General features: G+C 39.8%; 1 protein-coding gene across 5 annotated transcripts; it reads right to left on the bottom strand.

Annotated features, from left to right (window-relative positions):
* Nucleotides 1-85: 85 nt before the first annotated feature.
* Nucleotides 86-13,461, bottom strand: nr1h4 (nuclear receptor subfamily 1, group H, member 4). Of its 5 annotated transcripts, none has more exons than XM_079680796.1 (10): nucleotides 13,265-13,461; nucleotides 12,382-12,540; nucleotides 9,433-9,807; nucleotides 8,013-8,153; nucleotides 6,726-6,892; nucleotides 6,514-6,612; nucleotides 5,752-5,851; nucleotides 5,464-5,610; nucleotides 1,291-1,404; nucleotides 86-1,211 (listed from the first exon to the last, which is right to left on the bottom strand). In XM_079680796.1, the coding sequence occupies exons 2-10, from the start codon at nucleotides 12,476-12,478 to the stop codon at nucleotides 973-975; spliced, it is 1,479 nt and encodes a 492-aa protein (XP_079536922.1). In that variant the 5' UTR covers nucleotides 12,479-12,540; nucleotides 13,265-13,461; the 3' UTR covers nucleotides 86-972. The 5 variants fall into 5 exon arrangements, with proteins under 5 accessions (XP_079536922.1, XP_079536923.1, XP_079536924.1 ...); XM_079680797.1 differs by having other exon boundaries at nucleotides 6,726-6,871; XM_079680798.1 differs by having other exon boundaries at nucleotides 6,726-6,868; nucleotides 13,265-13,460.

Here is a 13,461-nt window from a genome sequence, read left to right as displayed (position 1 = left end):
CTTGCATCAGTACAACACTACAATGAATATCGACTACAGCAAATAAAAGCAGTATACAAAAAAGGAAGTTCGATAAGAGTCAGCAGCAAATCGTAAATATCTTTTAATTATCAAAAAGGAATTATCTGTGCAAAAACACAGTTATGCTCCTGCATTTGAGGTGCATTACTGATACCCCACTGAAATAAAATATCAGCTCTTAAAAGCACTGAAATGTTGGCATAGTAAGTCATTTATTGTTAGCTGTTGCAGGTAATATATGGGACCTTCATCAGTCTATGGTTAGCTATTGATGGTGTCACATTCTGCCCATATTATTTGAGGAGTTTGAGCATGATTTAGCTCAGTTAAATTAGATTAAGTTAAGAGTAAGGGGGGACAAGAATACAACATGTTCAGATGTACCAACTGTTATGTCTGTACCCCTTAATAGTGAACTAACAGCTCTGAAGAATGTTCTAAAGTAAACCTTTTTCCTGTTAATCTTGTTATTTATTGAGGCAGAACATACAACTTTGGCATGTAGTATTTACAGCAAGTAGATTTAACAAGAACTATGAGTTTCACAAATATAAAACAAGCTAATATAATCTAAAGTTAGCACTCCTTATGAGCACCATCGTTGCTCTGAATAAGTTTCAGTGTTTGTACTAGTCGGATTTAACATGTTTTGTTGTACGCAACCTTTTAACATGTTCCTCTTTGCACTTAAAACATCTCAACAAACAGGCAAGTCAGAGTTTGCTGAATCACAGTGAAAATACATGAAGATGTTTCAGGCCATGAGCAGAATAAAGAAAACCATTCACCAATTCATTACTAAAGCCATCAACAGGTGGTGCAGGGATTTAATTCAAAATCCTCATATCATCCGCTATAAATATGCGCTGTATTTGTACCCTGTATTTGTCTTGCAAATTGAAATGTTCATGTTATCATTCCTCTGCAGGCTTCTCCACCTCTCCTGGTTTGTCACTGCACGTCCCAGATCTCACAGAGCAGCGGCGTAAACTTGTGGTCGTTGGTCTTCCAGGAGGTGAGCATCTCTACGTGGTAGTGGTGTAGTGTTCTCAGCTCCGTCAGGCGGCCCAGCAGGCGGGCAAAGTACTGCGGCTCCTGAGGGTGCTGCAGGACACACAGCTTCCTCAGCACGTCCAGCATGGTCTCCTGGAGTCTCTCCACCGCCTCATGGCTCTTCACGTAAGGCCGGTCTGGAGAGGGTGAGGATTAGCCTCTCAGAATATCACAAACTGTAGGAAATGAAATTCAAAGTTGTGGATACTGGCTTACCTGGTGTCAGGATGGTTATCGTGGTGAGGAGAGCCTGTTCGTCCTGCGTCATGTGGAGTTCTCCGATGCTTTTGTAAAAGTTGAACATGGGTGTCATGAATTCTTCTGACATACCTGGAGAAAGAAATGCATTGACTAATCAAAAAACGGTCCTTGTAAAACCTCCAAGATATGTCAAGGTCGAACACAAACCCTGAATTAACAATAACACAATGTTGTTTAATAACTTACTGTAGCTTCCACACATTACATTGCATTACATTTCATTTCGCTGACGCTTTTGTCTAAAGCAACTTACAATAAGTGCATTCGACCAAGAAGATACAAACTTGAAGACAACAGAATCATATAAGTACATTAGGTTTCATAGAGCCAAACCATTTTAAGTCCTACTTAACACATATACACTAACATGGCAATAGCCTGGATCAAAGATAAGTGGTTACAGCACACACAATGGAAAAACTAAAGGAACCATTTTGTGGAATTGTTGTGGTTATCAACATATAGGCCCTTTTAAAAAACAGTTTTAAAACTCCTGTAGCATCTTTGTATTTATATTTACCAGAAATCTTTCTGACAACAAAATGTAAACTTGGATGTTTGACATTGACTTTCTCAGATTTGTAACCCTCGAAAAAGAAGTCATTGATAACTGAATGCAGATGATGTTAGATTGTACATTGCTCATGTGATGAACACATCTGATGAACGATGGTGCCAAAGTCGGTGCAGGACAACAAACATTCAACTGTTTTATATATCTGGTAGGAAGAATAAACAAGAAGTAGTGCGAGAACAGTTGAAAAGGCTTGTCTTACATAAAAGTCTGCACTTTGAACCAGGACATTTAATCAACAGCCCTCACTCATCTGTATTAATGGTTATCTTTATGAACACAAGGAAAATATAAAAAGGTAACATGAATGTTGGGGAGGGTTATTTTCTCGCTTACATTAAGGAATATACTGACTGAGCGATATATATGTAGGAATCTGAATTGCATCCAAATTAACAGTTTGACTAAGGAAAGAGAGGAAAAAGAGCCAACTTTGGAATGATAAAAGTACTTTCAATTGCAAATGAATAACCTGGTCCTTTGTGCAAATCAAACACAGCTGTTAATGCAGTAGAAAAGGATCCACCTTATTCATTTCTAATCAGGGAAACGTTTTGCGGAGCATACATAATACACATTTCTTTGTTTTTCTTCTTCTTTGGAAAACTGATTCAATAATAAATGCAGATGATAATTTAGTGGGAATGCTGTTAACAGCATTCCAACCAACTGTTCTTCTACGGACAACATTTGTATTATTATTCCGCCGGGTTATTTGTGCCCTTTTCTCCTCCCGCATTGAACATCGCAGAAACTCCTTTCAAACATCAAAACGTTCAGCTCGGTTGGGAATCGATTGCTATTACTTTTCTCATTCATAATTCCAGAGATACATCCCATAATACATACATTTTTTAACATTGAAGTCAATGGAGGAAATCTTCAACTTCAACAAATCTTCATGCGACTTCAACTGCTAACTGTTCATTCATACTTTCACTCAGAAACCTCATTCAAACTTTAAAATGTTACACATCTTTCTGACATTATTCATGTAAAACTACTTTTAGAGATATTAAACATTGTTCAGACCTTGTTTTAGAGGTTTTCTTCACATTTTAACATTAACTAGAGTGCGTGATGTCACAGCTAGAGTGGAGGACAGCTTGAAATTCGCATTCATATATTTTTTTTAAACTGCCATAATTCCCAAACCCTACATTCCTGAGACATAATTTATCATGACAAACGTAGGAAAACATCTCGTAGCTTGAAAAATGACAAATAATTAAGCAAAAATAATTAAACAAAATGCTTTTTGAGGGCATGAAGTGACAAAAACGTTAAACATTCCTCCATTAAACCCCATTGTAATTTCAGGCAGATATTTCCTCACGGTAGCAGCCCCTAGTTTAGTTAAACTGCCAAAAAGGCCACATTATTAACCTGAAACTACACAGAAATTACACTTCAGATACTCAACTTCCTTGACATGCTTCACGTTTTGAAATTTCACAGATATCTGTTACGGTTCTTCCACAAAACGTTCACATGTAAGAGTTTCATCTCTCATTCAGAACAATGAAGCCTTTGAAGTCTAGGCACCTCGTTAGCTCAACTATAAACACCTGTGCAATGGAACACAATGATGTCATCACTCCAACTGACATGGTCAGAGCAGCAGACTTCAGATAGCAGTGTGCAAACAGTCCAGCCGTGAAGACATCTACGGGACAGTTTTGAGGTTTCTTCAAATGCCGTTGCCATGGCAACACAATGCTCGCCTTGAAACACGGTTTTCTCATAACTTCAGTGAAAATACTCCAAACAGCCCAGAACTTCACAGGTTTGGTAACGATGCAGCCATCAACGCATCTAATCTAGTATAGGGTGTCATCAAATGCCGTTGCCATGGCGACAGCCCACTCGCCATGAAACACGATGTCCCTTTAACTCCTATGAAAATTGTCAAAAAGTGCTATAACTTCACATGTGTGCTAACAGTCCAGCCGTAAAGACATCTACGGGACCGTTTTCAGATTTCTTCAAATCCGTTGCCATGGCGACAGACCACTCGCCATGAAAAACGATGTCGCTGTAAGTCCAATCGACACAGTTCAATCGTCCCCCAATCTTCACTTGTATATCACCGGTCCATGCTTCAACAGCTCTACGCCAAATCTGAGATCTCACCATTTGCCATTTCCATGGAAACTCAGCCCTCGCCATAAAACATGATGTCGCTTTAATTCCTATGAACATTTTCAAAAATTGCTCAAACTTCACATGTGTACTAAGAGTCCAGCCGTGAAGACATCTACGGGACAGTTTTGAGATTTCTTCAAATGCTGTTGCCATGGCAACACAATGCTCGCCTTGAAACACGGTTTTCAAAAAACTTCAGTGAAAATACTCCAAACAGCCCAAAACTTCACAAGTTTGGTAACGATGCAGCCGTCAACGCATCTAAGCGTATTATGGGGTGTCGTTAAATGCCGTTGCCATGGCAACAGATCATTCGCCATCAAGTTATTTCAGAAGTTGGCAGTTCAAATATTCTGCTGCTTTTCCAAGCCTTTTTACTTTCTTTTCTTCTCTCATCACACATTCAAGCCCCCTGTGTTCATGTATAATTTCAATCTAAATTCTTTACTTTCTTCTTACACATTACATTTCAGCATAGCAGTTCAGCGTCAGCTTTTCAGCATAAAGCATTGCCACTAGCAATTTCTTCAGGAATTGCATTCTCTAGTTACAAACTGCTCTCTATATCATTTCAAATGTGTGCTTTCACTTTGCTTGTGCACGCTGGCAACAGTTCCTACTCATCACATCATCAAGCATTCAGAAATGCCAGTGAGTCTCCGAGGGAGAGAAGTGGACAATAGCCCTCTTGATGTTTTGATAAGGAACAATAGTCTCTTCAGACAGCTTTGCTTCCTTATTCTCCCAGACTGTCCTTTAGTATAAATGTCTCTTATCCCCAACATTCACAGCAGAGCTGCGCTGAGGGACCCAGTGACTCACACACACTCCCACCATCACTGTCTGTCTAACTGTCCAACCTGGATGACATGGTGACACCTCGCATACATATAAATGACTTCCTAAAGCCACCACGCTGGTAAACTATTTGATATTAAATAAATGAAATCCAGTGCCAGAGAAGTGCTTGGTTTTCTTCGACTGCTTTCCTTTACCTGTCAGCATGCCCGCACACATACCTGAACTGAGTGAAACTGTACCCAGGCAGGGTGTGTGTGCATGTGTAACCTACACTTAGCTAGAGATCAACAGGTCAGCACACATCTCCAAGCTGCATCACAAAGATCAGGCGGATCAATTATTCAACAAGGATTTGACTAGACCTGGCTGCTTGGCTGCAGGTGGAACTACAAATGTCATGATGCTGGATGTGCAAATAAAAGGCCTGAAGACTCTTGAAGGTCATAAATAAAGGGTGAAGATATTCTAGCTCTAAAACTATTTTGAATATTTTCTACGATAAAGACCATGGTTTCTACGAGAAAACAAGGATTAGTATGGTTACGCCAATTGACTTTTGAAAAAAAATGTTGTGCGTTAAATTTTCTGTATACATTTTGTTGACTCACCACTCTTGCGTATTCTCTCCTCTAAAACCTCTGTGTATCCGCTGGGCATCTTTTTGCTGAGAACCTGAGCTGAGCGAAGGAACATGGCCTCCACAGCCGAGCCCTTCAGCAGAGCGATCTGATCCTCACGATCCAGAGAGAGAAAGCCTGCCAGAGGCATCAAACCACTCATTACATCAGTGTTTTAGTGTTTTTCTACTTATTCTGATATTATGGTAGATAATCACGGATGGTCATAATATTATACATTGACTATTTTTTATAATATTCTCAATGTGGAAACAATACCTGGAATATTTTTTGTAAACTCCACCAGTACTTGAACTTGACTTGTTGCCACCTCTGTCAACAGGAGGAAGTTTTCCTCTGCACTGTACTGTTCTTGCAGCTGCGGGGAAACAACAGGAGTAAACAGCACTGAACAAGATCAACAAAGAGATAACAAACCAATGTAGCTTTAACTCCACCAGCAGTAGGTTACAACAACCAGGTTTAGTACTTATTGTGTCATCAGAGGCCTAAGCATGTCATCATGTTAACTTCAGTGTCTGAAATGTAGATAAATGTCAGACAAATGGTCAGAGAGTGGCATGTTTCTGTAATGGCTTTGTGCAAATAAGCTGCACTCTGTTGCCAATTTTCACAAATGCATCTATTAAATCTTTTGAAGGGGAAGTGTTATGGCAGACTAACTTTTTCAGTGTTGTTGCACAAACATTGAGTATCTAAAAGCCTATTCTCAGCCCACAATAGTGGAAAATATAAGAAGCCAGTCAGTTTATGGGTAGTTTCAGTCAGAAAACATGTGAGCCAGCCAGCCAGCCGCTATGTTACATGCATTAAAGTATATCACCTCCCCATCTGAGTATCTCCACCCAAAGCTTTTTTATTGAAAAAGCTAATCAAATAGGATTCATTTTCATGAAGTGGGCTTAAAGAGACAGGTGCTAAATATGGTATTGAAAATGACCATAATATGTCTGCTTTAATCTTTAATGTTACATATTCAAGTAATTAATGACATTTGAATTGATATACATGCTAATATACCAGTTTTTTGGTCACATCTTGAGGAATTTGATGTCGGTTGTAAGCATCTAAGATGGCTTTGATAAGTGCCCGCTGCTCTTTGGTGATTTCGACTTTCTCCTGAACAGAAAACAGAAGACATCATTGTGGTGAAAATTGTTTTGTATTTAGCAACAGACTTAATGATGTTAGAAAACTGAGCTTTTTCCCAACATGGCAGCCGGTGTGTTTACCTTGGGCAGTTTGGTGGTTGAGGTGACCTGTTTGTTGTCTGTGTTGTCCGCTGCTTCTGTCTCGTCTCCGGTCGACTGTCCCGGGGAGGTCTTAGTGTTCTTTCGCAGCCTTTTAGACTTGCACTGGATCTCCGTCAGTAGGCCTGCTAGCGATGATGAAGGCTTCACTATGTGTGTTAAATACCTCACAGCTCTCAGCATTTGTAAACGTTCATTTTCTTATATCACGATGTCCAATAAGCATCAGTACCAAAACTGCATCGTGAAGTGAAGTGAGTCATTTTATTAATCTTAATACCACAATGTATAACCCAAGTATGTTATTGATCCAAAAGTCATATTACTTTTAAATCATTGCGTGATTTCCTTTTTGTTCCTTGTGATTTATTGTTCTTCACCATACTATTTCTGAATTATAAAGTAACCACCAAAGGGAAAATATATATTTGTACTTAACTATCCTTTATCATGACAACTTGCTCTAATTCTACTGAACAAAGGTAACTATAGGTCCTACAAGTTCAACCATAAATGATTTTCCTTTTTAAATAATACTTGAAACGTGAGAAGTGACACAAATCCCTCCAGTAAATTAGCATCTGTAGTTTACACTATGACCAAAAAAGTCTTAGAAGTGCGTTGAGCTCTTATTGCTCCAGCAAATCATTAATGCCTGCCGCCTTGCAGTATTAATCACAACGTGCAGTATTTATGAGCAACAGGAGTCTTGTCTACCTACCTGCTCTTTTGACCCCCCAGCTCTTTTTCGACACAATAACTAATCATCCTCCGAAGATTTTGAAAGTATACATTCACATCTACAATTTCTGTCTACACGTTAGGTATGCTCTGTAATAGCTTCTGAAAATAGAGGAGACTACATTCCCCCAAAAGGTTTCAAGATGCAAAATACCACAGCAAATACTTTTTAATAACAGGATCCACTTTACATTTCTCCAAATGGATCTTAAGGTTTCTGTTTAACTATTTATTTTCCTGTAACAGCATAAAAAGCTGGACCTTTCTATTGTGTGCTAAGTGACACCCTACCCTCCGGTATAACTCAACAGGCTATGTCAGAATGGAAAATGAGGGCAGCCTTTGACAGCCTCTCTTGACTCGACTAAATAAGGTGTGCATGTGGATGGTACAATACAATTTGTGTATACTTTTATGTATTATAATACATCATCTAAAATTGTTTCATTCAAAATTGCATTGAAGAAAAATCCTTTTAACATACTGTCACCATGATGATGAAGTGTCTTAATGATCAGCGATACTCACATTCAGCCAGCATGCCCATCTCTTTGCACTTTCTTAGCCGGCACTCTTGGCATTTCCTGCGCATGTACATGTCCATCTCACAGTTCCCGCCACTCTTGCATTTGTACACAGCATTCTTGGTTATGCTTCGTCTGAAGAAACCTGAACATGTTTGACAAAAGCAGGAATTATCACATATGTCCCTAATATTTTCCATACTTTTTACCTTTGCTCCACAACATTTTAAACTGTACTTTTTACACATTTGTGTAACTACATTTCGCCAAGTATGTTGACAAACATTTCATTAGGATTAGGAGAAACATGCAGCATTTTCAAAAATGATGCAAATATAGAAACACAAATGTGCCAAAACAGCGCAGCATAAACAAGAAACTGCTAATGGAGAAAACTCTGCAAGAAACACACAAAATGGCAACGGGGACAATGGAAGGTGAAGCACACAGCTGGGACCGGAGCGATTGTTTACATTTGCGAATCATAATGTTGGCCAACAATCACTGTGCAGAGTCGGTTTCATAATTTTAAGTATTTCAGTCGTCAGTATATCTGAAATGACTAGGTTATGTCAGCCAACCATCTTACAGCAGATCTGAAATAATACCTTTGTGGTTTCTACTTTTAGACTTATGAACGTGATCTTCACCTACCACTGTCAGCAATGTAATTCATGCTTTATTTCATGCATATTTCAGCTGCTATAACCAAAAAGATCCGTAATGAGGCAATATTAATTACATTCTTACACACTGTTCTAATAATGTCATGGAGAGAATGCGGTGAACCCAGCTGGCAACGCCCCAGACACCCAGACACACACACACACACACACACACACACACACACACACACACACACACACACACACACACACACACACACACACACACGCACGCACACACGCACGCACGCACGTACGCACGCACGCACAAACACACACACACACACACACACACACAGGATAACTTTGGAACAGTTATTAGACATTCTGACACAGAACATTTAGCAGAATGCATTAGCCTAGCGGAGCTCAGGTTGCTCCTGCATTGTGCAGCAGAAAGCTGAGAGGGAACCCAATCTGGCAGCAGCACCGGGTAGACCTGAGCCTCTTCTCAGTCAAATGGCAGGACAGACCAGCTGCTGCACTCCTGGCATTGTCCAAACTTTCAGTGTGGAATTACACTCATATCCATTCACTGGGGGTTCGGCCGGAATCATGTCAAATTTGCAGCGTCACATACACCGGGAGGAGCAGCTAAAGGCCACGACTCCACGGTCACCAAGTGGATAACCTCTACATGAAGAATGTTTTCTTCCATCTATCTATCTTTCTATTGTATTCATATATAAATCTTTATCTTAAATGGATTCGCAATGTGTCATTTTCCAGTGAAATCTGCTACAACAGAGGGGGGCTCACCTTTACATCCCTCACAGGTTAGAGCGTTATAGTGGTATCCAGAGGCCTTGTCTCCACACACCACACACAGTTCCTCCCCTTTGACCCTTCCCGCCTGTGACATGTGTCGTGTCCTCTTGCACATGGCAGGCACTACAGCCGTCACCTCCTCCATCTCAGCATCATAGCCGACCTCCAGGGGTCCTTTCCTTAGTTCATATATCCCTGCGTGTGAGTACCACTCGTCTCCGTTGTACTGAGGGTAGAAGTTCTGACTGGAGTAGTATGGTGTGGAAGACATAGTCGGCTCCATGGAGGGATACTGCGTGCTGGGATAGGTGAAGGGTAAGATGTCAGGGTCCTGCAGGAAAGGACTTCCTTGATCTGCCAGAATATCTAAGAGTAAAGGAGAAGGATTGTAAAACCAACTAAAAACAGCATGAACACACTCAACGTCCACTTCTTGCTTTTTTCTTAGATTTCACCTGTTTATTGTGGCCTTCATTATCAAATGGAGATATATTTTTTGTCATAAAAAGCATGACAAAGGTAATGAATCCTCAATGTCAGCAGAGCAAACACAATTTGCTGACAATGATCATAAGATATAGCCTTGAAAAAGCTTGTAAATAGACCTTGAGATAAGATAACACTCCCGATTTCAAGGTCAACAATGAACTTTCTGAACTTTTTGAAGTTGATACAACATCATTTAGCCTAACATTGAATAATCTTAAATGTTAGAAAGCGATTAAAATACAAACGGTTGTTCATCTGGAACATTGACACGTTTTTTTTTAAATCCCAAGATTAGGACAACATTATTTCAAAGAGATTCAAAATCGGAAAGAGTCACCAATACCAATTTTTCCCTACAACTGAGTCCAACCTCGAGCAGCAAAGCTAGCTTAATCGCGTTGCAAAGCGGACAGGGTATTGAAAAAGGACTTTGTTGAAATCTATGGCCATCTGATGAATCTAAGTCAAATATTAACTTTCTTTTAACTGATGGTGGTCTCCACCAACACCGGAGGGAAAGATCTGAGTATGCTCCAATACGTTCACCAGCTAGATGATAAATTTTGTCTGCCGTTTAGTGCTAGGCATGCTGCATCAAGGAATATTGCAACTAGAGCAATACAAAGAGGTGTCACATTTCACATTAAACGTAGTGATTCCTAGTGTGTCTCATTTAAATATTAATTAGTGCAGCTTTAATAATATGGACAAGTTCCTTGAATAAGACCGCAGCTCAATGGCCAAACACACAGAAGGAAATCCATTTTGGTCAATGTCAAGTCACTTTAATTTTTATAAACTCACGCATTAGTCTGAGGGGGCTGTCTACAGTTTGATACCTCAGATCATTAAAAACCCTACTTTGATAAGGAAACACTCCAAGACAGTTTTATTGTGCTTCCCTGCAAAAGCTTGTTACAGTGGAATAGGAACTGGCTCAGCAGTAGTTGGTAACCCTCACAACACATACTGTATTATAAACTCATAAATGATTAACAACTTGCTTGCACAGAGCACACGTTGTCTTTTAGAGTGACATCAAACCTGAACAACAAATAGGGTTCGCACTTGTGAAACAGATACAATAACAATTAGCAGATGTAAAGTGTTATTTTATCATTACAGATTTCCAGGAGATGTGTTGAATTTTAACAATTTTCCACCGTAAAGTGATTTTGTAGTCTACAAGAGAAATCCCTTTATCCAATCTGCCATATAAGTGAACAGACACACTCAACACTAATGCAGCACCTGTGAAGTGTATGTAACACTGACCTCTAGAAGACTTGGTCTGGACCATGGCCATCTCATGCGACAAAACTCTCCAAACTCAAGACTTTACTCTCGATCCCAACAGTCCAGCTGTGTTTTGTTAACCAGTCCGTATTTTGCCTCTAACTAACAACAACAACCATCTTTCATCTAGGCCTTTTGATGGGAAACCTTCCTTTATATACGTGAACAGCAGATCGAGTACTGAACTCCTTGACGCTTGCTTGAGAAATCTAAAGGGGAGCAAAGGTTTCTACGGCTACTCATTAACCACAGTCACATTTCTTTACACCACTACAAGCAGCAGAAATAATTTCCAGATTGTGGTTGCAGTACTGACGTACTGCTACTGTATGGTGTTGCTTGAATTTAATAATCCTTAATAAAACTACTGTGTTTTTTACAGTTAGGTAGTTAGTCAAGATTGCGTTTAGTATACAACTTAAAGTGACAGTAGATGATTTAATTAATTATCTTTCCTTATTTGTATTTCACTGCTATGCTTGTTTGCTAAATAGTTTTCAGACAGCCATGGGCAGTAGCCTACATGGTTTTACAACTCACAGTTTGAGTCTTGTACAGTCTGCCTATCATAACAAGGAGTCAATGAGTTGATCTGATAATAACTGTCCAGATAAGGTCAGCTTCAAGCTACAGTATTTGTTATCTATTTAGCATGTTTGTATTCCTGCTTAACACAGGGGATATATAACGTTTTTATATATCATCATTTATTTTAAATGTTTTGTCAGAATAATGTTTTGGGCTCTGATTGATAGAACAGCTCTTGTGATAAAGGGGGAGAGAGGTGGCGACATGCAATAAGTTGATCCACCGATTTGGGCTTGAATGAGAAATCTGAACAAATATTAGATTTCAATGGAACTAGATAACTAACTTTTGATAGTAGCCTATAGATGCCCTAGACTTTTTCTTATCTGTGTCATGTTTGGGTTAAATCCTCAATTTGTCGAAAAGGTTTTTAAGAGCATATACGTACCTGCAAAAAAAAAAGAAGTTACCTTCGACTTCAGTTGTATTTTGGGCCAAAATTAACAAAACGTGTAAACCATCCACCTGTTCTTGTTGTTGTCACTGTGAGCATGTTAGCATGCTGGTGTTGGAGCAACATAGTGGCTGTATTCTTTCTGTGACCTGTGTCCTGCTTTATAGACTTACCAAAAAGGTGAGAGCTCTCTGAGATGGAGAATTCATCGCTGGGTGGGATTTGCAGCGGTCCCACCACATTAAAGTCGGGGCCCACCCACTCATTCATTCAAGATGGTCGTTGGGCACCAGCAGAGTTTGGACTTTGCGGAACAGAGCCTCTGGTTTATTCTGTAACAAGCATACAAATAGTGTGATTTGTGATCCATGGTGACGATTTTCTTGACACTCTTATGGGTCTGCAGGATCAGCCTGGGAGTCTCTACATCACCACAGCTGACAAGTATTGTCTCCCACACAGGGATGAGATGTTCAGTAGCCTACATGGGGTTGGGGGATGAAAGTAAACCCATAATAAGGACGCCCTGAGAGCCAGTCAGTCTTTTCTTTCTGCATCCTGTCAGTGCAGTCATTTTATTTCACATTCAAGTACACATTTGCCAGGGGCTCGTTTGACATGATGTAGGCTATAACTAGATCTGTGTTATTTTATCTTTCTAAAATAAATTACTAAAATATTACAGCCAAGCCTTCAGTTTTGAGATAGAGGCTCATGTAACCAAAGGGTAAAAGCTGATTTGTAACTTGAATGTATCTTTTGAATAACAGACATGTTTTTAAACGTACAGTATCCGTGGCCTTTCTGGTGTCAAGACCGCTACATGTGAAACATTACTTTCATGGACTTCATCTGCCACTGATTTTTTTAATTAACTCAGTGTAATTTCCCCTGAGACCCAAGACCAACCCACAGTGATTCAGAAACCCCCGGACCTCTTAACAACCCCACAAAACAGCCAAACCTCACACATAATGGCACGTCGCGGACTCATAAAGAATCACCTGCTCACCAGTGAACTTGAAATATGTTCAGATTCCATTTCACATTTCTTACCTTGCGCTGGTCCTTGGATGTTGATTTGCTGCCTGCTAATGTTCCTCTTTTTCAGCTTTGTTTCTGATTTCCACGCCGAGAGCTACAGCTCAATCAATGTTTGCTAATGAACATCACGCTGCTTGTGTCTGGACTCCAGTGAGAGCATGTGTGACCAGTTGAGGTCAGGGAGAAATGCATGGTGGTTATTAATTAAA

This window comes from Notothenia rossii (assembly GCF_949606895.1).
Source record: "Notothenia rossii genome assembly, chromosome: 5".
In the NCBI taxonomy this organism is placed as follows: Eukaryota; Metazoa; Chordata; class Actinopteri; order Perciformes; family Nototheniidae; genus Notothenia; species Notothenia rossii.
The sequence above is the reverse complement of the archived record's forward strand: the minus strand, read 5'-3'. Positions and strand labels throughout refer to the sequence as shown.

Bases quoted from the DNA above. Each gene is read 5' to 3' on its own strand.
- nr1h4 (XM_079680796.1), bottom strand. From the start codon at position 12,478: ATGAATGAGTGGGTGGGCCCCGACTTTAATGTGGTGGGACCGCTGCAA. The intron at 9,808-12,381 runs GTAAGTCTATAA...CTTTACTCTTAG, and splicing joins AGAGAGCTCTCACCTTTTTG to ATATTCTGGCAGATCAAGGA. The intron at 8,154-9,432 runs GTGAGCCCCCCT...AAACATGTTCAG, and splicing joins AACCTGTGAGGGATGTAAAG to GTTTCTTCAGACGAAGCATA.